This window comes from Aspergillus mulundensis (assembly GCF_003369625.1).
Source record: "Aspergillus mulundensis strain DSM 5745 chromosome Unknown scaffold_4, whole genome shotgun sequence".
Lineage (NCBI taxonomy): Eukaryota > Fungi > Ascomycota > Eurotiomycetes > Eurotiales > Aspergillaceae > Aspergillus > Aspergillus mulundensis.
Window position 1 is genome coordinate 2,071,438 of NW_020797892.1, and position 26,866 is coordinate 2,098,303.

At 39.7% G+C, this 26,866-nt stretch overlaps 6 protein-coding genes across 6 annotated transcripts; 1 reads left to right on the forward strand and 5 right to left on the reverse strand.

Annotated features, from left to right (window-relative positions):
- Positions 1-528: 528 nt before the first annotated feature.
- On the reverse strand, positions 529-1,803 carry DSM5745_05124 (uncharacterized protein; the record flags this gene model as incomplete). Its single annotated transcript, XM_026747140.1, has 5 exons — positions 529-572; positions 636-761; positions 827-1,195; positions 1,283-1,416; positions 1,484-1,803. 5 exons carry the CDS (start codon positions 1,801-1,803, stop codon positions 529-531), a joined length of 993 nt encoding a protein of 330 aa, XP_026604620.1.
- A 725-nt stretch (positions 1,804-2,528) lies between these two features.
- On the reverse strand, positions 2,529-3,689 carry DSM5745_05125 (class I SAM-dependent methyltransferase; the record flags this gene model as incomplete). The annotated part of the gene is made up of 1 exon (XM_026747141.1): positions 2,529-3,689. The coding sequence occupies one exon, from the start codon at positions 3,687-3,689 to the stop codon at positions 2,529-2,531; it is 1,161 nt and encodes a 386-aa protein (XP_026604621.1).
- A 3,548-nt stretch (positions 3,690-7,237) lies between these two features.
- On the reverse strand, positions 7,238-9,305 carry DSM5745_05126 (uncharacterized protein; the record flags this gene model as incomplete). Its single annotated transcript, XM_026747142.1, has 5 exons — positions 7,238-7,753; positions 7,826-7,947; positions 8,011-8,447; positions 8,670-8,866; positions 8,922-9,305. 5 exons carry the CDS (start codon positions 9,303-9,305, stop codon positions 7,238-7,240), a joined length of 1,656 nt encoding a protein of 551 aa, XP_026604622.1.
- Positions 9,306-11,151: 1,846 nt separating this feature from the next.
- Positions 11,152-13,146, forward strand: DSM5745_05127 (putative GABA permease; the record flags this gene model as incomplete). Its single annotated transcript, XM_026747143.1, has 7 exons — positions 11,152-11,286; positions 11,349-11,419; positions 11,472-11,495; positions 11,551-11,640; positions 11,696-11,778; positions 11,825-12,222; positions 12,286-13,146. 7 exons carry the CDS (start codon positions 11,152-11,154, stop codon positions 13,144-13,146), a joined length of 1,662 nt encoding a protein of 553 aa, XP_026604623.1.
- Positions 13,147-13,286: 140 nt separating this feature from the next.
- Positions 13,287-14,150, reverse strand: DSM5745_05128 (uncharacterized protein; the record flags this gene model as incomplete). Its single annotated transcript, XM_026747144.1, has 1 exon — positions 13,287-14,150. One exon carries the CDS (start codon positions 14,148-14,150, stop codon positions 13,287-13,289), a length of 864 nt encoding a protein of 287 aa, XP_026604624.1.
- Positions 14,151-14,562: 412 nt separating this feature from the next.
- DSM5745_05129 (uncharacterized protein) lies at positions 14,563-15,555 on the reverse strand (the record flags this gene model as incomplete). The annotated part of the gene is made up of 1 exon (XM_026747145.1): positions 14,563-15,555. The coding sequence occupies one exon, from the start codon at positions 15,553-15,555 to the stop codon at positions 14,563-14,565; it is 993 nt and encodes a 330-aa protein (XP_026604625.1).
- Positions 15,556-26,866: the final 11,311 nt, after the last annotated feature.

Below are 26,866 nucleotides of genomic sequence, written 5' to 3' on the forward strand. Positions count from 1 at the left end.
TATCATTGGATGAACGAAGACAATTCGGACGGGATTGTGTTAGATAATGCTAATTGTCGTGGGGTGCTATTATTGCGAAATCGAATTGTTAGGTTCCCTTGCTCTCCCAGCACTGCGTGGCAAGTGGCAAGCTGACTGTCCTCACTGTCACGACTCACTGCGAGTAAGAGGGAGAGCCCGGGTAAAGCCCGGCCTCTGAGCAACCGAACTGCGATTGACTTTGGGGGCTGCATACACACGTGGCTCGTAGCGATTCCGCGATTCCGTTCCGTTGTTGCAGGTGGAGAGGGAACTGGACTTGATAGTGCTTACGAGGACGCCAGAAAAACCTTGGTGCTATGACCAGCACGCCATTATTAGTTGATCAAATTAGATATGTACATGGCCAAATAATAAGATGGATGGCCGGCCCTGAACCTGAACGGGCTACTATGCCGAAAAAAACCCGCTGAACACCCTGGTATCTCAATGCTAATCTAAATAAATGAACGGAAACTGGAAACGCGAGGAAATAAAACTGAAACTGAGTCACCGGTTATTTGCTGCCAGGAACTCGCAGAATGCTTTTTGGTCTAATCCGTCAGTAAGCCTCGGTTCAATCGGTTGGTATAGCGAGAAAAAACGAGAGAACATACCATCCGCATCCAAAAACAAAATACTCAACGTTTTCATCTGCGCCAAATGATCGAAGTTCGGCTGTAATTGTAGCACCACCGGCCGCCTCGAGTTCTTGCCCGGCGTGACGCTGTCGATGCAGTTCACTATGGCCCAGTTAGCACTCACCCAGCAATCCATCCATCAACCTTCGCAAAGTAGGCAAACGCACCCGGAATAGAAACATATCTCTTCCCGCCCCTCCTTAGCGAATTCGCAAAGAACAGGATCACCAGCTTCCCCGTGGCATCCTGCCTCAGGATCCTCAGATTCTGCGAGATACACTCCTCCCCGCGCCCCTTGCTCTTCGCCTCCGCGATCCCCGCTATGAAAACGATTCTTGACGCCAGTATCAGCTCCTGGAAGTGCACGCAGTCTGTCCAGTCTTCGAATGTGTAGGAGAGCTGCGTCGCGAAGACCGTCGCGCCGGTTTGGACGGTCTGCTCGTCGAGGAAGGAGACGCGTAGGGAAGCGGGGGATAAAGGCTCCGAAGACGTCTTCGGGTGCTCGAGGTGTGGGACGGGAAGGCGGGTTGTGTTGACTGGTCGTCTAGATTAGCACTGTGGTAGGTTTCTTTGTTGGCAGGGCATGGCCGCAATGGGACGGGGAGGATAAAGAGGGGTCGCACAACTATGCAAGAACGCCGTCTGCTGCCCGACGGCGCCGCCCAGCTCCAGGCACTTCAGGGCGCCCGTGAAGTCCTTGCGGATGGTGATGGTTGTGTAGCGGAGTTTGAAGAGGCGGGCGCTGCGGACGAAGGAGCTGCATGCATCACATTAATAATCCAGCCATTCCCATGCAGCTATTTGGCAGGAAGGAGTGGGCGTACACTGTAACCGCCGGGTTAAGAGGTAACCTCGCGACCTCATCATTAAGTGACCCCTCGCGGTCGCGCGGTCGGGAGGCGGGAGAGACGCCTGCTGGAGGCGCGATTGAAGCTGAGGGGGACGGATAGGTTGAGGGTGTAAGGGAGGGCGAGAACGGTGGTTCGGAGGCGAAGCTCAGCGATGCGGAGACGGAGGAGCGGGTTGATGTTGAGGTTGAGGGTGTGGAGGAGATTGTTGTTGCGGTGCTTGTTCGTCTGCCTGCGGCTGTGACGGGGAAGGGCCAGTCTGGTGAGTGCTCGTGGGAGTGAGGGAATGGGTTCATGATGCAAGCGAAGGCCAGTAAAGAGACCTCGAGGTGCGATGGTCTGAAGAGGCAGGTGGGTGGAAGTCCGTCGAAGACTCGAAAGCGCTGATCGGCGGATCACTGCTTGATCGGCGAGGAGACTGACATGTCAATGAAAGTGACAGTAGTGCTAATGGCTGGAGGCACAGATGGAAAGCATGAGGGTTGCATTCGGTGCCTAAGTAGCCTCATCTCTGGGAGTAAGCTCAACAGCTGACGGTGCATGAGTAGCTAGCAGCTGAGCGCTAGCAAGAAAAGGCCATGCCATTGAGAACGAGGGTTAAAAAGGCAAAGGGGAATAATATGGAACTGATGCTAAGTCAAGAGTCGAGACAAGGTGACTGGTTAGGGCCGGGGTTGGGGCAACGTGGGTGAATGGATGGCTGCCGCTGGCCCAGACGGTGGAGCACCACTAACGCATAAAAGGACTGCCTCGTGGCAAGATTTCTTAGCTGCTCTTAGCCAGATAAGCGATGCTTGCTTCCATGGCCTCGATCTTCCATCTTCTCCGTTGAAACACCAATTAATTAGTCTATAAGGCTCTATGAACAGAACTGGACAGCCCACTGCAACCGGGTATCCTAGCAATAAACATCCAAAACAATGATCCAACTCCGATGAGCCAACGATATGCAAAGAATAAACATTTCCAAAACGCCGAAGGTGAGATGCGCGATATGAACGGAGATTAGCTGACTGGCCAGCTACTGCTTCTGTGCAATAATGCGGTAGCTCGTCGTCACCAGCCGCATCTTGTCCATCTTGACAAACGCCTGCCCGTCCAAGCACAGCCGGTTGATCAATGTCTTGAAGTGTCGCGGAAGCACATGTGGCTTGACCAGACCGAGGATGACCTGGCGCATCGACCGGAAGTACAGGTCGACCTTGTCGATCAACGGCGCCTGCAAATCGCCCACACTCGCGTTATCCGATCGCAGCACCGTGAAGCCCGCCTCCGCCAGCGCAGCCTCCAGACTCTCCGGCGTCGGCGTGCCGACAGCGCCAATAAGCGGCTTGACCCGGCGCATGAGCTCGGCATGCTCGGCATTCGAGGGGTCATAATCAGGCAAACTGACCCAGTCGAGGAGCGAGATCCTCGCACCGGGCTTGACGACACGGTGAATCTCGCGGAAGAGCGCAGGGAGGTCCTTGCAGAGACTCAGCGCCTGGATCTGGTAGAACGCGTCGAAGCTATCATCGGCAAAGGGAAGAGGCAAGCTGTTGAAATCCTGGACGACAAACGAATTCGACTCGAACCCCATCTGCGCATTGAACGCCTTCGCCTGCGCGATCTGGTTCGGATCGATATTGAGCCCTGTGACCCGCGCCCCAGAGTACTGCGCCATATGCGCCGCGACCCGGCCCCGTCCACACCCAAGATCCAACACCCTATCGCCTCTCTTCAGCCCGATGTCCTGCGCGACCGACTCCTCGTACAGCAGCTGGTTCTCGCGGACGGTCGCCTTGGCGCTCATGAACGGGGGGATGTACATCTTCTCGACGTCGCCGAGGGCGCAGAGGTGGTTGAGCACGCCGTAGTACGCCTGCAGGCAGTCGCCGACTTTGCTTTGGTAGTCGGCGCCCAGCACCTCGACCATGTGCTTCTCGTCCGACCAGTCCAGGTTATAGATGACGTAGGAGGCCATGAAGTCGTCGACCTGTTTCGGGGTCAGGTGCTGCAGGTAGCGGAAGGACTTCCAGAAGGTCCTCCATCGCTTGGGGGAGGCGGCGTTGCGCAGGTCCGGGAGGGCGTCGAGGTTCGCTTGCGACAGTTGCACGGATGCGAGCTTTTCTTTCTCGGCGGCGACGACGTCGACGGAGCTCTCGGAGCTGCGGCCGGACCGGTGCGATGCGAGGGTTGTCATGGCTGGAGTCGGGGAAGAGCGGGAGCTGGTAAAGATCTAGCTGAAGGTAGGGATGGTAAGGTTGGCATTCACGCGATGGAAACAGCCCGGAGCAGGTAGGGTGGCCGGTGGCCGTCGGGCAGGACCGATTTATAGGTCGGCTTAGCGAGCGGCTTTTTCCTTTTTTTTCTCATCCATCTCGAACCGCACGGGCCGAGATATACGGATGAGCCGTCTGAGCTGCCGTTCTAGCAGTAGCAGGGTGGCATGAGTGGGCGCAAATGGGACCAGATCGATGGCGCCGGAACTGTCGGAAGGCGCATCCAGCCCTGCCTGCAGTGTTCCAATGATGAGTCAATGACTGTCCTCCAGCTGTACAGCGTCCCTGCCTTCTTCTTTGCATGCGACCGATGACCCTACAGCTCTACATCCGGTCCATACTCCCATCTCCTGCTTTGAGTGGTCATCAATGGCATTCAATCGTTGCCGTTAAGTATAGAGCTCCCATATTTCCAGACCCACCATTCAATGCTTGATCAGCAGTCACTGGACGGCGTCTTCTGATTGGCCGGCTCTCTTCAGCCTTGCCCTATAGGGATCACTCGGAGACATCCAGCTTTTCTTCAGAGGATTTCTGGTACGGCCGGCCAATTATTAATCTGCTGCAAGGCCCTGATCAGGAAGCTGGCTCCGCTGCTTGCCGCCTCGTCCCGATTCCCTGCAGCCCTCCGCTGCTTCTGCTTGCCGTATTTCCGTATGACTCCGGAGTATTGAACTGATGGGCTTTTTCTTCCATTGTGGCGCATGATCCTTGGGCTTTGTCACCAATATCCATGGATGTGAGATTGGCCGAGTCTCCGGGAGTAAAGAACATTGGCAGCCGTTAAGCATACGGAGTCTGGCAATGCCGAGTGCAGAATCCGCAGCGTCATGAGACCCTGGGCCCTAGCTGGGTCTCTCCACCTCGGCAGCCGATCGCAAGCTCCGATTCCACCGATATCGTTTGCTTGAAGCATTTCCCATCCTTTCAGCGGAGTTTTCGTCTTCTGGATATTTACCCCCTGTCTCTGCTCCAACTCTTTGCTCATTGTTATATGTGCTTCTTCTCGTTTATACTTTTTGCAGCATGGCGTGATGCAGGACGGGATGCACAGCTGGCGGCGCATCCCGCCTCGCTGCGAAGGCCGATATCCTTGGCTTCAAGGCTTCACTTTCTAGCATAAAATTTAGATTATCAACCTGCAGACGGGAAATGTCATTCCGTCCCCATATCCTAAACGGTATCGCTGCATATACGGTTCCCGCGCAAAGCGATCCCCGAGAAATCTGGGACCTTGGCGACTGCTGTCAAAGGCAAAAGGTACTTTCGTTCTCACTCTAGTCTCTCGCATTTATCTCGGTCTACTATCCTGGTTTCTCCCGTTAGGTATACTCAGAGTTGGATGGCCACGTGACCATTCCATACATGTCTATATATTCCGCGACCTCAAAGCGCCGTGAACATCTTCAAGTTAGTATAACCATCATCGGACATCAGTCGGAACTTGCTACCACACCCGCGAAGTCAGGATAAGCTTATATTTAAGCATCCGCCCACCCTCGGACCCTTCAGACCGTGGCATCCATACAGATCGCAGTGGCTGAGTCGGAGTTTGCTGGATCCACTCAATCAGGCAGCGAGGTTCTTCATCTAAGCCCTGGCGGCACTTTCAAATGCTAGCTTCAGTCAGGGTAGTTGTGGCGAGCCCTTCTGATCATTAATACCGAATAGGGCTAGTGCCTGCTCGAGGAGGTCAGAACTGTGATAACGAATGACTGGCGTAATTCCCTGGCACATGGATCAGAAATGGGGCATCGGTGCTCTGACCTCGGGAGCCCCGCGGTGTATGGAATGCAAGTATGTACAACCCTACGTACGCGGGCCATGACCCTCCATCACGCCTCTGTCCCCATATATCGGAGCCAATGAACAAGGCTGGTAGAATCTGAATACGTAAGGTGCTTTCGGACCCAGCGGACCCGGACGATATAGGTATTTCAGGCCAGCTATCCTCGGCAGGACGCAGAAGTCACCGTGTGCCGGCCACTGGGTTTGGTGCTTGGTATTTCAATTGATTCCGTCGGTATTCAGTCATCTTTCCAAGGTAGCGGCACGGAACATACCTGGCATTGGTGATATGAGCATGAGATATGATGATATAATCCAGTAATTGGGGCATAAAATGCGAAGAAGCTTACATTCGGACCGATGCTTTAGAATCCTCTGTGCACTATAATAGGTAGACCTTTAGATTCGAGGTTTCTTTTAGGCAGTGTAGCGCATATATAATCTCGGGTCTCCTTGTAAGGAAATGCCACACTTGTACTGACAATATTCGAGTTTTCCAACTAGTCAAGGAGAGGAAGGGTCTCTTTAAGTTCCTGGCGACTGTCGCACTCATCCAGGGCATCAATAATTATTACTATCGTGAATAAGGGATAGAGGCCGTGATCTGATTTTTTGTCGAGCTACAGCGTCGATCGCTGTGACAGGCCCTTTCCCGCAACATCCCTTTCTGGCTCGATTGCCGCGCTGATACGGGGGAATCTATATCAATTCCAGGAACGAGGGTTGAGTCTCTTTCAGTATAGACAGCTCCTGCTCACCTTGCTCTCGGAGGTTGGTTATTATGCTGGCTCGATTGAATAGCTTTCCCTACCTATACCTAGAGCAATCCATCACTGCAATCGTCGTGAGATCATGGTGGAGATTACAGACATATGGATAAGACGATCACAATTGGAAGGATGTTGATGAGGCTGGACAATCTGAGCCAGTTGCTGGAGAATCTCGACCAAGCATGGCGTAACTAACTACACAACATCATTGTGTATCTCATACCTCATAATCCATTCAGATACTGTGCGTAGATGGCGATAGCTGAGCTTTGAGTATATTGCTGCTGCTGTCGTGATCAAACATGCCTATGGTGTGAAGAACTACCCGACCTATGGTCCCCAGGGGATAACTGCGTGGTAATTAATATTGTCTTTCTGCTTAGGGAACGCTATTCTTGAGTTCTTATTCATTGGTTTACACTGCTTCCCCCCATTTCTCCAGGTTGTAATTCCGCAGCCTGTTGGATAAAACGATTACCTGTCTATCTTTTCTGCACCCACGTTATGTTCGTTATCTGCTAAACAAAAACCCCTTCCAGAAAAACGACGTAAAACACCAGCAATGAAACAAGTTCTATTACAGTTAAGTTCACAGGAAAGAATCTCTTGAATCGGTTGTAAACTACAGTAGATATAGAAAAGAACCAGTGTATGGACAACAGTACAATAAGGACCGTCATGGTCTGTAGAGCAAAGGGATTGCCAAACTCATTATCTAGATAATTAGAAACCCCCCCGGCTTCGAGTAATTGAATGACCCTTCTCGGAGTCTACATGGTGCGGTGTTTTGCCTCTTGCCCTTGCCATCTTTTCCCCGTGCTGCTTGAAGCTGAGCTGGACAGGGACTGTGCTTTCTTATGACCTCCGGCTCTGACTGTGTCCGTTCCCTGTAGTATATCTCTGATCTGAAGTTACACAATACCCAAAGCACCCAGCAATCCAAGCACCTTCACCCCTAGCTCCTCTGCAAAGCCATCCTCCTGATCCTCACGTACATTGCTCGCGTCACCCAGAATCCTGTCCACCAACCCCTCAACAGCCCTTCTACCACCCTGCCCAACCCCCGGGATCTCAAGCCCACGGCCTCCATCCTCCTCGTTACCGTTAAGGCTACTAAGCGCCATCTCCACAAGTTCCCACACCGGCTTCGTGACGCTAATCCTAATAGCCTGGAACGCTCTCTCCCAGTACTCCAGATGCTGATCCTCATAGACGACCGACTGCCCAGACGCAGTAAGCTTGATATTCCCCTCTCGCAAGTACGGTATCTGCTCCTTGACGATATCGCCAATGTCACGCTCCAGCGCGGTGCCGTTGAGAGCGGCGCGGATGCGCAGGCTGTTGCTTCCAGGCGTGAGGTTGTTGATGCTCGTTGTTGCGGAGCCGATGATGTTGTTTGCGGCGAGGATGGAGAGGGTTACGTCGCCCTGGTTTACTGTTAGTCTAGGTAACGCGTTCTAGGCTGAACACAGCCTGTGTATAGGCATAGGAAAACGTACCAGTGTCATGCTCGCCGGGGTGGGATTGGCAATGACGAGCTCGACGTAGATGTTATTCCCCTGCTCGTCGCGTTCTCCGATGCTGAAATTGCGGACCTGGAGAGCTTGGAAGTTGTTGAAGCCTGTGTGATGCTCTCATCAGTACTGCCGTTGTTCGACTCTTGCATTGCGCAGGCCATACATACCAGGGAATGCCACCTCCTTCACGATATCAAGGCTGCTTTTCAACCCGGCCATGCGAGCTTTGGTCTTTGCACGCATCGCAACTCTCATCATCGGATTGTAGGCGGCGTCCTCGATTAACCTCGCGAACTCATCTACGTCTCCGAGCTGCATTGTCTGGTTCGTGAAAGTCACTCTTTGCTTGCCTTTGAACCTCTGCTTTGGAAGCTCAACTCGTGCAAGTGCAGGTGGGACCTGGTCGTCAGTGTCGGGCCGAGGACGAAAAACCTCTACGTGCGTCGAGTCGAGTTGGATTTTCAGGCCTTCGGGGACTCTGATCTCGGTGAATGCGGAGAATTGGATGCTGTTGTTTGTGGGAGCCATCAGGGAGAGCTGTAAAGGTGGGACTGGGATCTTGTTGAGGAGGTAGGTTGCGAATGCTGGGATGGCGTAGATGATACTGGTCGAGCATTAGTACCGGATGCTTTATGCTTAACTGGACACGCAGGGTTTCGGGTTCCACCTACATGACAGGAAGCAATATGGCAAGCAGAACGACGACCAAAATGCCGTAACAGATAAAGTACCGCGCGATGTGGTCGTTTCCGAAACCTCTTCCGGGAGCGTGTAAGCAATCCAGTGCACTTGAGTCGAAGGTTTTGGATGGGAATGAAGGACGAACTTTATTTTTGATCTCTGCTTCTTCTCGCTCACCTGCTTTTGCTTCTCTACCGGCTGTACTGCGCTTTCATTCTTCTTACGAACTTCTCCCTCGCCCTTCGGCGGAACTTGCATGGGTTCTTGATTCGACTCGACGGCCACGGACTGTCTAGCATTCTTTCCTACGTTGAAGACAACGCCCATGATCTGAAGTAGGCCCTGCGAAATCTTCAGTAAAGAAACAATGGCACATTTGGGAGGAACAAGAACGTACCAAAAACGCACTACACCCCCACCCCAACGCCATCAAAAACACAAACGCCGTCCCGGCTTTATACGTAGCGCAACTCACTTTACTCTGGTCAGCCGGTCGAAATCCATAGCAGGGCGAGTCGGTAAACTGAATGGAGAGTGCAAAACCCGGACACAGCGCAGTCGCCAGGGCCCAGAACGCATCGTACAGAAAGTTCGGACGGGGTGGGACAAGGCACGCAAGGACGCTGAGCGATGAGATAACAATGGTGTAGATGAGCAGGTCGTTGGCCCATGTTGTGTTTGTGAGGAGCTTTGCGTTGATGCCGATTGTTATGATTGAGGAGATGAGGATTACGCCACGGGAGATGAGGCTCAGTGTGGTCAGGCTCGAGATGAGGCGCATGGTGCTGGTCTGGAGGTGACATGCACCGAGGGTTTGCAAATGGTAACTGCGCCGCAGTCGTCGGATCGCCAAATGGCGAAGGTGAGAGATAAGACGGGGAAGTTCTTTGCAGATTTTTGGCGAAGCCTTTTCACGATTCGTGGACCAAGGACGGCGCTCACAGCCGTGTTAGAGTTGGACAGACACAAACATGAGCGGTTAAGGACTTGAACATGGCAGTAAGGATTTCGATACTCTCTAACGAACCTTGGGGATGGTAAGGAGTGGTTATATCTAACATGTGTAGTGGCGAGGTCGTTGCTGTCAGAACTCAGAATTGGATCCCGACATTGTGCTACGATTGTACTACGGTATGCGAGTAAGGAGGCTTAGCCCTTGCCTGAGGGCTGTCAAGTAGGGAGGGGTCCGTTGAACCTGTTAGAGGACTGAGACGCTTACCCAGGTGTCGAATTGCATTCGTCTGTGGTCTCGCACGGAGATAGCAAAACGGATGACACTGTTACCCACATATTGACAACCACATTTCTATACCCCGACACAGGCCAATTTGGGTGGTCCCTCTCTTCCAGCCGTTACACTATTGGACTTTACAGTCGTACCAACGTCCAAAACTCAACCGTCGGGCATGCAAGTGGTCTATGTCCGCGTATAAGGAGACCCATCCCATCGGCGTCAGTCACCCCCCGGAACCTTAAAATCCACGGGACGTCAAGGGGGAATTACAGAGGCCGAAGAAACATTGCAGATTTTGTCTAATTTCTCTCGAAGCCGGGTTTATTGATCACCCTATTAAACACCTAGATAAAACTTGATCCTGCGGGTGGTACGTACCTGCGCCAAAATGATCACCCATTATTCAAAAAAACAAACACGCTTGTGCTAACATCATAAATATATTACAATGCTTACGCAGAATAAGGTGGATCTTAAGCATCTGAGGACCAAGGAAGGAGCTCTTGCTGCATAATTCCGAGGTCCCCGACAATAGACGACGAAAGCTTCTCTCCGAACTCCAGTTTCTTCAGTTGCAGTACAATACAAACCTACAGGCCAAGCACATGACACGTTTCATCTATCATGCAAAGCCTCTTGAGGGAATCCTCCCTTGCCTCAAGGCGGGCATATTCCCCTTCCATCCGCACTCCCGTTTCAGCCTGAGGCAAAGTCTCGAGAATTAATCCATGCTAGATCATTCCGGCCCAAATTGACTTCTATACAAGCCGCCACACAAACGCTTATCCGAATCACAGCTACGACAGAAGCATGCCTATGGTATGGTAGGTGTTTCTCCGAGCGGGCCAGTCTGGCTCCCATACTCGTCCTCCGAACAACCAAAGGAATATGGTGGTCGGCTAGGGCATTCAACGCTAACTAATTAATCTATGAGGATTAGTATCGATCCATCCAGCCGAGTGAGATGTTCGACTTTTGTCGCCGGTGCGGCTCAGACCGACCTATCACCTTGATTTTCTGGGCACTTGGAGTGAAGTACATGCGCATCATACGATCGATGGCAGCCAAGGATAAGTGTCTTGAGGACCTGCAGAATCCAAGTGATTCCAAAGCCGCGGCCAGTATTTCTCCGCAGAAGAACGGACTAGAACCACGCGTTGCTACGTTGTCCCAGGGTCCCCTGTCCCAGAAGCCCCGAGCTAGCCCTAACAAGAATAAGGGGACCGCACGCCAACACCACCCCGCCATCCAACGGGTTAGCTATATTCCTCTACCTTATCTCTGAGGCGACAGGGATTGGCTCTCAACTCTTCCCGTTTAAAGTCCTCGTTCTGCCGAATTCCTCTCTTTGCCTCTCGGGATCGACCCGCTCTTGCTACACTGCATTTCAATCATGTCGATAGCAGCGGAGAAGAAAACCCCGCCGGTTTACAGCGAGCCTCATGTTGCAGGACTCTCGGGTTCCAGAAGCGAAAAGAAAAGAGATGATGTTCATCTGGCGCGGTTGGGCAAGAAGCCGGTTCTTCGCGTGAGTCGGTAAAGATCGTGGACGATCTACCTGGTAGATTGTTGATAACGGGGTGATTCCAGCGCAACTTTGGACTGCTGTCGATGCTTGGATTTAGTTGTACGATTCTCGTCACTTGGGAAGGGCTCACTTGGTATTGTGATCGGTCTCTCTGACCCATAGAACAAAGTTAACTATTGGCATAGTTTGTTTCTTCAGCCCTTGACCAAGTACGATTCCCTTCTGCTCCTTCATCGGCAGACGACATTAATCTAGAGTTCATAGTGGCGGTCCCGCGGGCGCAGTCTACGGCTTCATCTTCGTCTGGATAGGCACCGCTTGTGTCTTTGTGGTTCTGTCCGAGTTGGCTTCCATGTCAGTTCACCGATCCCTAACCACGTAAGCCAGCTAATCCGGTTGTCATTCCCAGGGCTCCAACTTCCGGGGGCCAGTACCATTGGGTCTCCATGTTGGCTCCTCGCTCGAGCGTCAAGTTCCTGAGTTACATATCTGGTGCTCCTCCTCGCGATCTCATATTCACCAGTACTAATAGATCTAGGCTGGCTCACCGTCATCGGCTGGCAGGCAACCTTCGCGACGGCCTGCTATCTCACCGGCACGATGATCCAAGGCGTCGCCATCCTCACGCATCCGGATTACATCCCGGCCTCCTGGCATCCGACATTCTACTACTGGGCCGTTGTCGCTTTCGCGCTGGCAATCAACGTCGTCGGGCGGGGTGTGCTCCCCAGATTCGAGACGCTAATGCTCGCCGTCCATCTCCTCGGTTTCTTCGCCGTCTTGATTCCACTCGTTTCGCTGGCTGAGAAGAGCTCGACTGCAGATGTGTTTGCCCAGTTCGTCAACCAAGGCGGCTGGTCGTCGGACGGGCTGTCGTTCTTCGTCGGGCTAATCGGGTGTGTTTTTGCGTTTGCGGGTGGTGATGCTGCTGTCCATGTACGTCTTAGCCCCCTCCACCATGCGGAGGTGAGAAGACAAGTTTACTGATTCTGGTGCTAGATGTCCGAGGAAATCGAAAACGCGACCGTCGTCGTCCCCCGCTCCATCCTCCTCAGCGTCCTAATCAATGGCTCCCTCGGCTTCGGCATGCTCCTCGCCGTCCTCTTCAGCCTCGGGGACCTCGATGCAGCGCTTGCCTCTCCAACCGGATACCCGTTCATGGAGATCTTCCTGCACGGGACGAGCTCGGTCGCAGGCGCAGCAGCCATGACCTCCATCATCATCACCGTCTGCATCTGCTCCTCGACCGGCATGATGGCCGCGACATCGCGTCAATTCTGGTCCTTCTCGCGCGATCGAGGTGTGCCCGGTTGGAGGGTCTGGAGTCGGGTGTCTACCTCGACCGCGATCCCGATATGGTCTGTTCTGCTGACGACGGTCGTGTCGGTGCTGCTCGCGCTGATACCAATTGGTTCGGCCGTTGCGTTCAACGACCTCTGCGCTATGTCTATCTCCGGTCTATATCTGTCGTACATTCTCGTCGCGGGTCTACTCTTGTGGAGGCGATTGACGAACGAGATATCCGTTCCCGCCGTGTCGCTATTAGCCTCTGATGTGGACTCTGTCGCCGAAGAACCGGTCAATACCATCGGCGCGAAACTCGTCTGGGGCCCTTTCCATGTCCCAGGCATCTGGGGCGTTTTGATTAACATATTCGCCATCATCTACGCGCTCATCGCTGTGTTCTTCAGCTTCTGGCCGACTTATAGCTCTGTCACTCTGGAGACGATGAACTTTAGTGTTGTGGGCACGGTCAGCGTGATTCTGCTGAGTGTGCTGTACTATTTCGTTCGTGCGCGCCATGTCTATACCGGGCCGATTATCGAGACGAGTGTGGGTGTCAGACCAAGCCATGGCTAGCATGGTTTTATCCCGACCTCGGGATCTGGTTCTAGATGTGTCTCCATTATATTAAGGTGCCTGGTAAAAGTGACATATCGTACATAACAGCTTCCCAGAAGAAAATCCTTCCATCCATCCAGTCCAACCACATATCATCCTCAATTAACCCTACACCAACCATCCCTCTTCCCCTCCTCCCACGGCAAAACCATCTTCCTCTCTTCATACGGATGATCCCCCCTCCTCGGCCTCCACATAACCGTATACTCAATCGGCAGCATAACCCTCTCGCACTCCTCCCACTCCGCCTTCTCTCTATCCGTTAACTCCCTCTCCGGAACAGGACGTACCTTATTCACAAGGACACGCCGAAACCCAAACTTCTCATACAGCGGGACCCCGAATTCCGAAGCGTCAAGCCACGCCTCGAGCCCGCGCTCGTCCGCGATCCGAATGCCCCAGTCCATGAACATCCGGCCGAGGCCGCGGTGCCGGTATGAGGGGAGTGTGAATGCAATGTGCAGAACTATCAAACAATTAGAGACGGGTTCAGTGCTAATTGTCGGGTAAGGAAGTGGGCTTTGGAGAATGGGAGGCGTACAAGCATGCCCCCTCCGCGCCATCTCCTCCCTCGGCCTCTCGAATATCCTCACAGCCTGCGTCGCGAATTCCCGCGACACACCCTCGGGGTACCAATCTGCAACCAGGACCTCCCCGTGCTCGTCATACGGATTGTCGTCGTAGAAGTACCATTTCGCAGCGGCTGCGATGCGGTTTTCGGATTGCGTGTCGACGATCTTGATCCAGGTGCAGTGCGGTTGGTGATGGTGGTATTCTTCTCGCTGGGCCGTGATGCACGCCTGTAGACTTGCTTCACGGTCGTTGTTGAGTATTGGCATGAAGAGGCGGAGGAGGCCTTGTCGTGGGTTCTCGAACGATTCCCATAGTGCGGTGGTTAGGGCTGGGAAGTCGGAGTCGGTTATGGGGTGGAGTTGGAATTGGGATGGTTTGGTCGTGCTCATTTTGATGGTGTATACCGGTACTGGGGAGAAGAACTCTGGTGGGATAAACGGTAGTTATATTAGATGGAGTGATGCCATACCTAGGTAGGCACGGCGTATACGCCAAACATACGACTGCGCTAGGGCAGGGATTCTGATCCGTGGACTTACTTGGTTCCGCGGGAATCACCTTACTAGATTAACTGATAACATGATTGGGAGATTGATAAGGTGCTCTATTGCGCACGGTCATTCTACTGTGGCTTAGATTTGCTGGGCAGTTTCGTGATTCTAGGCGATAGACCGACCGTCTGATCTGGTTGTGCTGGCATGCCACGCTCGCCTTGCCATAGCTTGGACCATATATTTGAATGATTAGATGGATAGCTTGATGCTATTAGCCCATTGAAGCTAGCCATGCAGCATTCTCTGATCATATACTAGGCTGGTAATCCCACGTCCTCACCCTCTTGGCCTTCCGCTCAGGCCGCCCCTCAACATGCCACCCGGTCTCGCACCCGTCAGGGTTACTCTCCAGCGTCTCTCCACAGCATGTAAACTCCCAGCACTCTTCATACCCCAGAACCCACTCGTCCGTGTCATCGACGCCGAAATCATTGTCGACCCAGATCTCGTCACCCGTGGGCTCGGGCTCGTCGTCTAGAATCAACCTCAGCACTCCGATTGAGCCAACAGGGAGATTGGATGGCTTAGACCTACCAGGGTGGTACTTGCACGCATAGCTCTTGTTCTCCGTGACGTCGAACTCATCCTTGCAATTCATGCAATATGCATAGCGAGCGATTTTCCTCTTGAGAGGCTTTTGCGCTGGCTCTGGCTCTGGCTTTGGCTCCGGCTCTGGTGCTTTCTCTGGTGCTGGTTCTGGTGTCTGCGTGTATGGCTGAAGCCCGGCGGGCGCTTGCGCAGGTATCGACACAGGTCGAGGAGCGGCGCGTGAAGCGACGCGTGCAGCGGCGACTGAAAGCATCAGCTGCATCTCGCGAGATCGGGCTGGCGCTGCAGGCACTACCTTTCCGATAATTCGAGGCAATCCTCGCTGCGGTACCAGACGGGTTTGCAGGCAACATTCGGAACATTCAGAAGCGTCATCGCGAACGGCCGGGGAGCTTTCCTCGGAGTTGTTATCTGAGTCCGCGTCCTCTTCAGACGCAACCGGCTCAGATTCGACTTCAGATTCAGAGACTTCAGGTTCCGTAGTGGCATCAGAGGTCAGCGACGATGCATCTGTATCGATATCGGACATGCCAATTTCGCGCTTCTTCCTGCTGTCGACGAGCAAACTCCAACCGGCTCTCTTGCGGGCTTCAGGAATATCCCCGCAGATAGATTTGAGTAGATAGCGGACCCTCCATTCATCAGCGTCGTCGATTGCGGCTTTGAGGGCCTCGAAGTCCTCATCTGACATTGTATCAGCCATCGACGAGGGCCTTATTGCTGGCTGTTGAGGTTGGTGCAGGTGTTCCATCCCGCCGTTGGCTGGTTTGAGAATATAGTTGCGCCAGGTTGGATCCAGCATATTAACTTTAGTTACATAAAGCGCTTTGCAATATATACTTTATTAAAGTAAAATAAAAATATATATTAATTTTTAAGTTATATTAACAAAGTAAATACATAGTGTAAAGTGGTTATATTTTATTTATAATAAATATACATAATTATTGCTATAAATTACTAGGTAAATATAGTTTAGTAATAGTAAATATAGGTTTATTAGGTTATGTATTTATAAATAAAGTTTATATTTAAGTTAATTTATTGCCACTTGTTAAACCTATTACTAAGATTATTTATATTACTAAGGTTATAATATATTTTAAAAATTATATAATAAATATTATAAATATAAATTGCAGGTAATTTTATATATTATATATAATATAAATTAATATTAACACGGTGTAATTACTACTAGTAATATATAATTACCCAGAGTTTATATACTGCAAAAATAGTGCTTAATAAGTTAGTTTAATAATTTTAATTTAGTGCTATTTATTATTTAGGCTAATTATATAAGCTATAGGATACTGCTACGGGATTAAAATAAATATAAATATAGGTAAAGATACTAATTTAATGCTAATATTAATACTAATATTTAATACTAATAAAAATTTAAGATATTAAGGGCCCGTGCGCTGCTATTTAAGTTAATCCTGGCTTATTAAATTAATACTAAGTTAGGAGCTATTAATATAATTACTAAGAAAATCCCATATTACTAATAAAGACCTATTACTGCAGGCAGTTAGTTAAAATTACTATTTATTATTATATATTATATATTAAGTTTAAAGTGTTATAAAATATTATTTTTAAACACAAGCTTATATCCAGGGAAGGCGTTCCGCGTAATGTTAATAAAGGGTAAGTTAATATATTATTAAATTACTATTATATTATCCTGTACTAAGTTTACATGTTTTTAAATAATATATAAAAAATTTATAAAAGTAATAATAAATTTATAAATATACAAGTAGCTAAGCCTTAGTAAAATTAGCTTTTTATATAGTTTAGGTATATTTTTAGTACCTTGGGATATTTTTATATATTTTATAAGTTATTTTTTTTTTTAATTATGGTATATGTTTAAAGGCTAGTAAAAATTAATAAGGTTATAATAAGTAAGGTAGCTAAGGTTATAAAAATATTAATTAATATAGTAAAACTATTTATTATTTATATAAACTTACCTTATAAAGCAGTTTTATAACTTTAATAAGTTAATATTATAAAAAGGTTAGTTAGCGCGGTAAAATTATTTGCTATTTACATAAACTTGCCTTGTAGAGTAGTCTTGTAACCTTAATAAATAAAGGTAAGTTTAATTATAGTAATTTACCTTATAGGGACAGCAAGTGTTATAACCTGGGATAAATAAAAAAAAATCTATGTATTATAGGGTGTTTAGTTTAAAAAATAAAGTAAAAATAACCTATTAAACATTAGGATAATATTAGGCATATATATTTAAATAAAGAAAAAAGTTAGTAATACCTTTTATAAAAAATAGGTACATAAGATCTTATTTAAATAAATTTTATTATAATATTAACTTATTATTTTAATTAGGAGCATAATTAGCAGTAGAAATAACTAGCTAAAATAAGTATATTATAATACACTAAAATTAAATTATAAACTGCTTAAAAATACTATATTAGCACGGCTAAGTTAGTAAGCTATTACTATGTAAGTTTACAAAGCAGCAAGGTGCACCACTATATACCTAACCTTAAAGTTAAACCTTTATTATTATTTATTATTTTTATTATTATCCGCATTATTATCCGCTGGGCAATATTTTTAGTATTATTTATATTATTCTTGGTATTACTCTTGGTATTATTAACACCTAGGTAATATTAGTATTAGCTTTAGTATTATTTTATTTACTAGGTAGTATATTCTAGGTTAGTATTATTTATATTATTTTTAATATTACCCTTAATATTATTTTATTTACTATTATAGCCTAATTAGTATTTTTAAAGCGTCCGCAAAGTAGCTATTAAGTATTAAGTTTTCTAGGGCTCTTAATTTATTACTATAATTTACTTTTTTTATTTTTTATTATGTTATTATTTTATTATAAAATTAAAAAATAACCTCGGGCTATTTAGCTTATTTTTTAGTATTATAAAAAAATTAAAAACATGTTTAGGGGTGTTTATTTATATTCTTGCTTAAATTAAATTATATAATATTTATATAAATAAAGCAGTACCGCAAAAGGCTAAAACTTAGGTTTTTATAATAAAAGTTTATTAACTTACCTATTTTCTTAATACTTTATTTACTGCCTGGATAAAGTTAACTTAGCTTTTAATTTTTAAATAGGTTAAAATATTTATTGCTATTACAGGAATCTTAAAGGCAGTTAATTATTACTAAACACTAAAATATAAACTAGGTCTAAACTAGGTGCTTTTAAAGGTAGGTAAATAAAAAATCTAGTATCCTAGTTAAAAATACTATAAAAATTAATACTATAATAAAAAATTAAGGCCTAGATAAAGCCTGGTAAAAAAAAAAAAATATACCTAGTAATACTTAGTAACACATGTTAACACCTACTTAAAAATTCTAGCTATTAAAATATATCTAGTAATAATATACTAGGGTATTTTAAGGTATTAAAAAAAATAGCTATAAATAACTATGGATAAACTTAGGTATAGCTAAAAAWTTTTTTAAAATTATTTTTAAAGTTAATAGGTGTAATTAGGCCGTGAGCAGGATAAGGGTAAATAAAAAAAAATAACCTTAGTTACCGCGAAAAAAGGCGCATAATTTATATTAATTTTAAGATTAGTAAGGCCTTTTTTAAAAATATAAAATTTTATATAGGCTAGCTACCTAATTTTATATACCTTTAAAATTTAAAAAAAAAAGTAAGGGGGTACCCTTACTCTCCGCCTTACTAGCTAAATTTTATATATTTTACTACGCCTAAGTTTATGGATTTAATTAAGCCTTTTTTCGCGGGGCTTAAACCTAAAAAAGTTAATATAATAACTTTAATTCTTGTAATATATAAGGGTAAAGTTTAATAAACTACCTAAGCTACCTTGGCCAGTATAAATTAAAAAACTATAATTATTATATATATTTATTTTATGGTATTTTATCCCCCGGGCTATTAAATTAAGTCTAATTTATTTATATTAAATTAATATTTATATTAAATTATATTAGTAATTGCTATATCCATATTTATATCCTTTTAAATTACTGCTATATTTTTACCTAAAAAAACTCTATATTTTAATTATAATATATTATTATAGTATTAGTAATGCTAGCTATAGGTAGCAAGCTATTTAAGGTAAATTAAAGCAGCGCTGCTAGTAGTGTGTTTAAAATTAAAACTAAATAATAAAATATTATTTTAATAAACTAAAGGCTAATCACAATCTTTTTTTTAGTTTTTTATATATAAAATAAATCTAAAATAGTATCACGCGGGATATATTAATATAAAATTACTAGTATTAAAAACATAAATACTTGCTGTTTCTTGTTTACAAGCTAATAAATAAAAAATAATTTAATTTATTTTATAAAAGCTTTTTAGTACATAATAACGCTACCTTATTAAAATATATATTACCTGCCCCTAAAAGCATTAAAAGTAACTTAGTAAAGGTACTTAAAGTAAATAATATTACGTAAGAGCAAAAGTCCATGGCTAGAAATAATATTAAAAGGTAAAAATAAAATAAAAAAAAAAAATAAAATAAAGCTAACCACTACTTATTACATGCTTATAGTAACCTGCCTGTACTATTAAGTATTATTTAGTATTTTTATAAAGGGTAGGAATTTATATTTAGCATAATATACTAAGTAAATACTATTAATAAACTAATAAAGTTTTAAGGCCTGGTAAAGCTACTTTAAAATATTTATTTAAGCCTGCACCTTGCTGCTAGGTATAGCAAATAATAATAAAATATTTTTATAAAAAAGTAAATTTAGTAATAATATTAAACTAAAGTACCCCAAGCCTTTTTTTTTATTATTTTTGTTTTTTTTTAATAGCCTAAAATCAAGTAGCTATATTACTTTAAAAACTATTAAATAATACTACGCGAGATTTTAAAGTTTTAAAGTTAAAATATTATTATTTTTTATTATGCTGTTAAGAAAAAGTTGCATAAATATAAAAAGGTATTTATTAAAAAGTAAATCTTATTTAGGTTCGCGGTAATTTATATAATAAATTTAATTTTTAAACACCCTAGGAATAGTAAATTATTAGTTTTTATTTTTAATATATATAAAAATAATATTTAGTTAGGTAATTTAAAATACTTATGCGTAAAACAGGTAAAAAAAGTTAGGATATAAAATTTAATATAAACAGGAACACTGGAAGCTAAAAATATTAATCTTTACTATTAATATAAAATAAAATAAAAGACTTAGATTTAAAACAAGAGACTAGAATAAACTAAAAGTACTAAGTAACTATAAATTATATAAACTTACTTATTCTTATGTTTTTTAATAAAAATATTATTATTTTATAAAGTTATATACTTAATAAACTACACGGGATAATAAAGTCCTATATATATATTAGGCCACTACTAAAGGGCTTTTATATCCCTATTTTTTTTAGTTTTAATTAGCCGCCCTAATACAAGGCTAGTTTAATTACTTTAACTACTAGCTAGTGTTATCTCCTAATCTAATACTATTATTATAATAAATTAAAATTAAGATTAAGACTAAGATTAATATAATATAATTTTTTTTACTATAATAGCAATAGCTTTAGCTATATATTAAACTTTGCTTTATGCTTGCTTAATTATATATTTAAGCTAAGATTAGTTCTTAAACTTTATAAAATATTACTAAATTATACTATTACTCCGGGTAATAATAGTAAAAATACTAGTAATAATATTTTTAGGGTTATTTTATTTTTTTTTAAAAAGCTTATACATTACCTTATAAAAGGCATTACTAATCCAATGTTTTTTTATATAATAGTAAAGTAATAAAAAAGTAATTATTAATACACGTACATGCTCTTAAAGATAGTATAACTTTATATATATAAAAAATAACTATAATTTTTACTAACTAATTAAAAAAGGGAAGTGTTGCAGGATAGCAAGGTATTTAGTTCTTTTATATTTAGTAAGTACATGCTTAAGTAGTAGGATATATACTATCTAGCTTAGGCCAGCACTATTAGTATAATAAATATTAATTAAAAAAAAGCGCTTTAAAATCTAAGCAGGAGTTATTTTAAATAAAGGTAAAAAAAAATACTAAATTATACTTCTAGTAAAACTTGGATTTTTTTTTACCTATTTTTTAATATATAAGTTAATATAAAAGTAAGGTTTAATTATAGTATTTTCCAAGCTTAACTAAATTAATGTTTAGGTTATGTTAGCTTAACTTATTAATAAAACAAAATTAATAAGAAATATAAGCAGTAGGGCCTAATAAACCATAGTTAATATTTTACTATAGCATATCCTTAAAAAATACCAAAATAAACACAAAAACCTTACGCATGGCATTATTATATATTACCTTAATTCCTGCGTTAAGCTTGCCAAGTGTAATAAAATTTTTAATTATATTTTTAAAGTTTATTCTATATGGACCTAGTGTAATTACAAAAATATTATATAGTTTTACACGCTTATTTATTATTATGCCTGTGAAAATAAGGTAAATACCCATAAAAGATTTATATGTAGTTTAATATAAATTAAATTTATTTATAAATATTTAATATAAAAGGGAAATAGGCGGGGTGCTTAAATTAAAAAAATTTATAAGATACTAGCGGCTATATATTTTAATTTTTTATTTATTATAATAAAAAAAGAATAAGTAAAAAGCCCAAAGCTTATGTTCCTTGTTTAAAATATATTAAATAATAAAATAACTAGCTAGTAATACTATAGGCTGGGATAATAAGTTTTAATATTTATAATTAAAAGTCACGCGAGGCTTATAAAAAAAAAGCTAATATTTTATAATTAAAACATGCTTGTTCTTGTGAATAAGTAGTTTTATTAAATTTATTAAAAACCCTAAATATTAAGTAGTTAAGGCAAGCGTGCTTGGCACTTTAAAACTTTTTAAAAAAACCTAAAGCTAAAGAACAATATTCCTGGAATATACTTTAGTAATATATAATATATAATTAATATTAATATAATTAATTTAGCTAATATATATACAGGAGTTAAATATATAAGCATAATTAAGCTTTTAATATTTATATTAAATAAAATTTAATAAAAGCGCAGTAGCATAATTACTAATAAGCCTAGGATATTATATAAATTATTTAAAGGTTATTTAAACTAAAAAACCCCATGTAACACCGTGCTAAAGTTTTATAGGTATATTAATAAACTTTATTATACCTTAGTAAATTTACTATATAAAAAACGGGGATTTTACAAGACTTAAAATAAGGGGAATAAAATTAATAAAATATATTTATATTAAAGCATTTAGCGCATGTTTTTTATTTAAAGTACTTAATATTTATAACTTTATACTAACCATAGGCACCTTAACACGGTGTAAAGGTATAAAATAAAATTAACCTTTAATATTTTTTTTAAGTTAGCCTAGGGAAGCAGGGAGTAATATAATAAGAAATATATTATTTAAAAGTTATAATATTTTAATAAGTATTTTATACTAACTTTATATAATATTATATTTAAGTAACTATAATCCAAGCATTAGGTAAAAAAAAGGTAGTGTAAAAGTATATTATTATTAAAGCACTTTTTTTAATTTATTAATATTCTTACAGCGCACCTAGTTCGGGGGCAGCATTATACCTAAAGTAAAAAAAGTCTTACTTAACTTAGTATTCTTAGCTATATTCTTAGTTATATTATTCTTAGCCATATTATTTTTAACTATATCCTTAACCTTATTTATTTCCATCACATTGGTGTCCTTAATTATCTTAATTATACTAAATATATTAGTTATATTTATTACATCCACAAGAACAGGAGTAAAGGCATTTTTAAAAGTGTTTACCTCCGCGTTATTTACCTCCATGTTATTTACCTAATCCATATTAAAAAAGCTATTTTAAACAGCATTTATCACCACCACTACCTCCGCCTTTTTAATTAAAAACAGCGCGTTTTAGTATGTGATCTTGGAATTTAAAATAACCTTAACCTTTTTTATAATTTTTTTTATATTACTATTTATATAATTACTTTAATAAAACAGGCTCGCGGTTTTTGGTTACCTTATATTTTAGTTTTTTTTAAAAATAATTAGTATTATATAAAAGGCACTTATTAAGTATAAAACATGCATATTATATTTTAGTTTAATACACCAGGCTTAATAATCTTAATCTAATTATTAATTACCTAGTTATTTATTATTTAAACCTCCGGGTTAAGCTAGGCCTTGGAAAATACTAGGTAATATTTAAAAATATTTAACGCGTTATTTTAATTAAGGGGTATTAAAAAACACGCTTCCTCCTGCCAAGTATTCTTAAAAATTTTTATAAATATATATTCCCTGGGCCGGCAAAAAAATTAACATGCTATAATATTAAAAAAAAGTAGCTATTAGCCCTAGTAAAACATAATAATATACCTTTTTATATTTTATAATACACTTTTACCACTAAACATAATATTAATTTATTAAAAATAAATACGCGTACCTAATATTAAAAAGTAATTAAAAAAGGTAAAAATAGGTATAAATAAATTTGGGCAAGGTATTAAAAAAGTTTTAAAACTATTTTTTTAATTTTATAACTAGCTAGGACAGGCTGGGACAAGCAGGGATAAATTAAAATAAAAAAAGGTAAAAAAAATAATTTACCTAGGCTAGTAATCTTAATAACCTTTTAATTTTAAAAATTTTTAAAAGGTGGTAAAAAAACGTTTAAGGCAAGTAATCTAAAAAATAAAAATAATTTTTATACTTCTTGCCGGGCTTTTATTAAGGTGGGTTTAGGGTTATATAATAATAAGGGCTTAGCCTTGCTATATATACTACCTATTAACTATAAACTTTTATAATTATTTACCTTAGCTAATTTATACTAACCTTTTTAATTTTATTTACCTAGGCTGGTTATTTCCCGGCCAGTTATCCCTTTCTTAATATAAAATTAATTTAATTATATCTTATTTTTTTTACTTTTATTTTATATAGCGGTAGAATCTTATCCTATTATAATAGCAGGAAAAAGATCTTTAACTATTAAAACTAATTAAAATAGCCGCCTAAAACGTATACAAACGTTAACCTAAGGTGGGGCTAATTTATAGTTAGTAGTAGCTATTATTAAAAAAAAGGTAGATCTTATTACTACTATAGCTACTAAAAAAAAGGTAAATATTACTACTGCTACTACTACTAAGAAAAAGCTAATAAAAATACCTAGTTTTTAATATTTTACTATTTTTAAAAATAACTTAAAGACAGCTAACTTTTATTTTTTAACTATTATAAAATACCTTATAAAATAAATGTTTAAATACTATGTTTTAAATATTATTAAAATACTAGTACTATAAACATAAATCTAAATCCCTAGGCCACTCCTAATAATTTAAAAGTAAATTTAAGTTTTTATACTACTTTTAGCTATATAAATAATATAAAGCTGCTTCCACTATATTAAATATATTACCTATAAAAAAAAGCAGTAAAAATAAAACACCCGTGGAAACTAAAACCTTAAATAATATAAAAAATAAGCTTAAGATTTTATAAATAAAAATAAATAGCCCTATTAATAAAAAGGCAGATTTAGTTATTATTATTCCCTTTTTATTATAAATACCTAAAATTAAACACCCCCGTGCCCTTTAGTATAAAAAAAAGTTTATAACCCGCTAAAATACTTTTATATATTAACTTTAATAACTTTATTTTATTTAGTTTTATTATAATACTAGACTAAATATTATTATTTATAAAAAGCTTACTTTAACTAATAAGAAAAGCTTTAGTTTTATTAATATATTTTTACATTATTATAATACATGTTATAATTAAAAGTTATAAATACTAAAGTAAATGCTTGTAAGTACCCCAAGCTATTTTTAGTATTATTATAGTTTAATTAACCTAGCTAAAATTATATTAAATTAATAAAAATAAAAACGCGTGTAAAGTAACTAGCTATTTTTTACCTTAATTTTACTAGTAATTTTCCTTAAGTAAAGTAAAAGCTAGTTAACTATTTTTTTAAAGCCTTTTTTACCCTTATTTTTTTTTAAATCTAGTACTAGTTATAAAATCTTATTAACTATAATAAGTTTTTAAAATATAGCTAGTTTTTTATTAAGTGTAAGTTTTTAGCACTACTACTATCTTATTTTATATATAAACTAATTATTATTTAAATATTTATGCATATTTAGCCGCGGAAATAAAGCTTTATAATAATTTATATAATATTAATAACTAAACTTTAGTAGCTGCATGGGAGGAGCTGCTAAACTTTTAAAATTACCTAGTAATAAATAAGAAATACACTAATTTAAATAAAGGTTATTTTAAAAAGCTACTATTTAATAAATGGCCTAGTAAAAAACGCAAGTAAAAAAATATCCCGCCCTTAGTAATAAAGTATTTTTTAACTACCCTTTTAAAAAAAATATTAAAATTAATAGCTAAAAAATACTAAAATATATTTTTTATTTTTTTTTTTATTATTATAAACTATGCTGCTGCTGCTGCTAGTATTTTTTTATATTATAATATATTTACGTGATAATTTTCTTAAGCTTGCTTTAATTATTAATATTTAATAATATTATATAATATTAAAATAGGATTGGCGTTAAATTAATAAATAATTATATTATTTTTAAGCTTTAGCTATATAATTATATAAATTAAATACCTTTAGGCTAAAGGTAAGGTTTACATTTATTAATTTTAATTTTTACAGTATATTTATTTATAATAAATAGCTAATTTATAATTATAAAATTTTTTAGGTATAATAAATCTAGGGAACTTGTGTCTGGTAATAAAAATTTAGCTACCTTAAACTAAAATATTATAGTAGTTTTTATTTACCTTTAGTTTTTATAATTTACCTATTTTTTTTTATCTTAACACACCCGCTGCCTCTAGCTTTATTTTTAACCTTAAAAATAGCTATATTTTTTAAAATCTATTTTTTTAAAATAGTTTATTTTTTTACTATTTAAATACCTATAGCAACCATGCCTTTAACTTATAATATACTAATATTTTTACCTAAATAACCACCTAGTGTTATTAAAAAGACACCACTATTAGTTAAGCTTAAAAAAATACTATTACCTAGACTACTTAAACCTAAAAAAAATCTTTTAAGTAAAAAGGTAATACTACCTAGTATTATTTTTATTTAAAGCATAAATTTTTTTATTAATTACTACCTTTTTCTCCTAGTTTAACACTATGTTATTTAGTATTACTTTTAAGTTTTTTTTAACTATTATTAATTATAAAGCTACTGGCCCCTTAAATAGCCTGGACTTTTTTTTAAATACTAGTAATTAAATTCTTGTAATAAAGTATAATTATAAAAAATAAAATAATAAAATTAATATATTTTTTTATATTTATCTAGCTTTGCAAAACCCTTTACTTATACCTATTATTAATACTAATATTTCCTCCGGCTGGCCAATACCAAGAATAATATATTATACCTTTTTAAATAAATTTATTATATTAAATAATTTTATTTAACTCCTAGAAACTATTTATCCTACACATTCTATATTAATAAAAGTAATAGCTATAAAACACTTTATATTATTATATATAATTTAATACCTTAACCACTATATATATAATTAAATTATGTATTATCCTAGTCTAACTTATATTAAAAACCTTTATAAATATAAAGGTGTATAAAAAATGCTTTTAATAATAAACTTTTATAAATATTATTTAATATTACCCTAGCTATACTAGCACTTTACCTAGTTTATTTATAAATTAAAAATTATATATAGTAATATATATATATAATTTAAACTACCTTAAAATATACCTTCCCGGGATAATAAAATTTATCCCTACAGGTACTTATACCCGTGGGTTTATTATTATTAAATAAAATAAGCTAGTAAGTTAAATAATTTTATATATTTAATAATTAATATTATTTGCACGCTCGCGACGCCAGGGCGGAAGTAAAATATTTTAAAAAT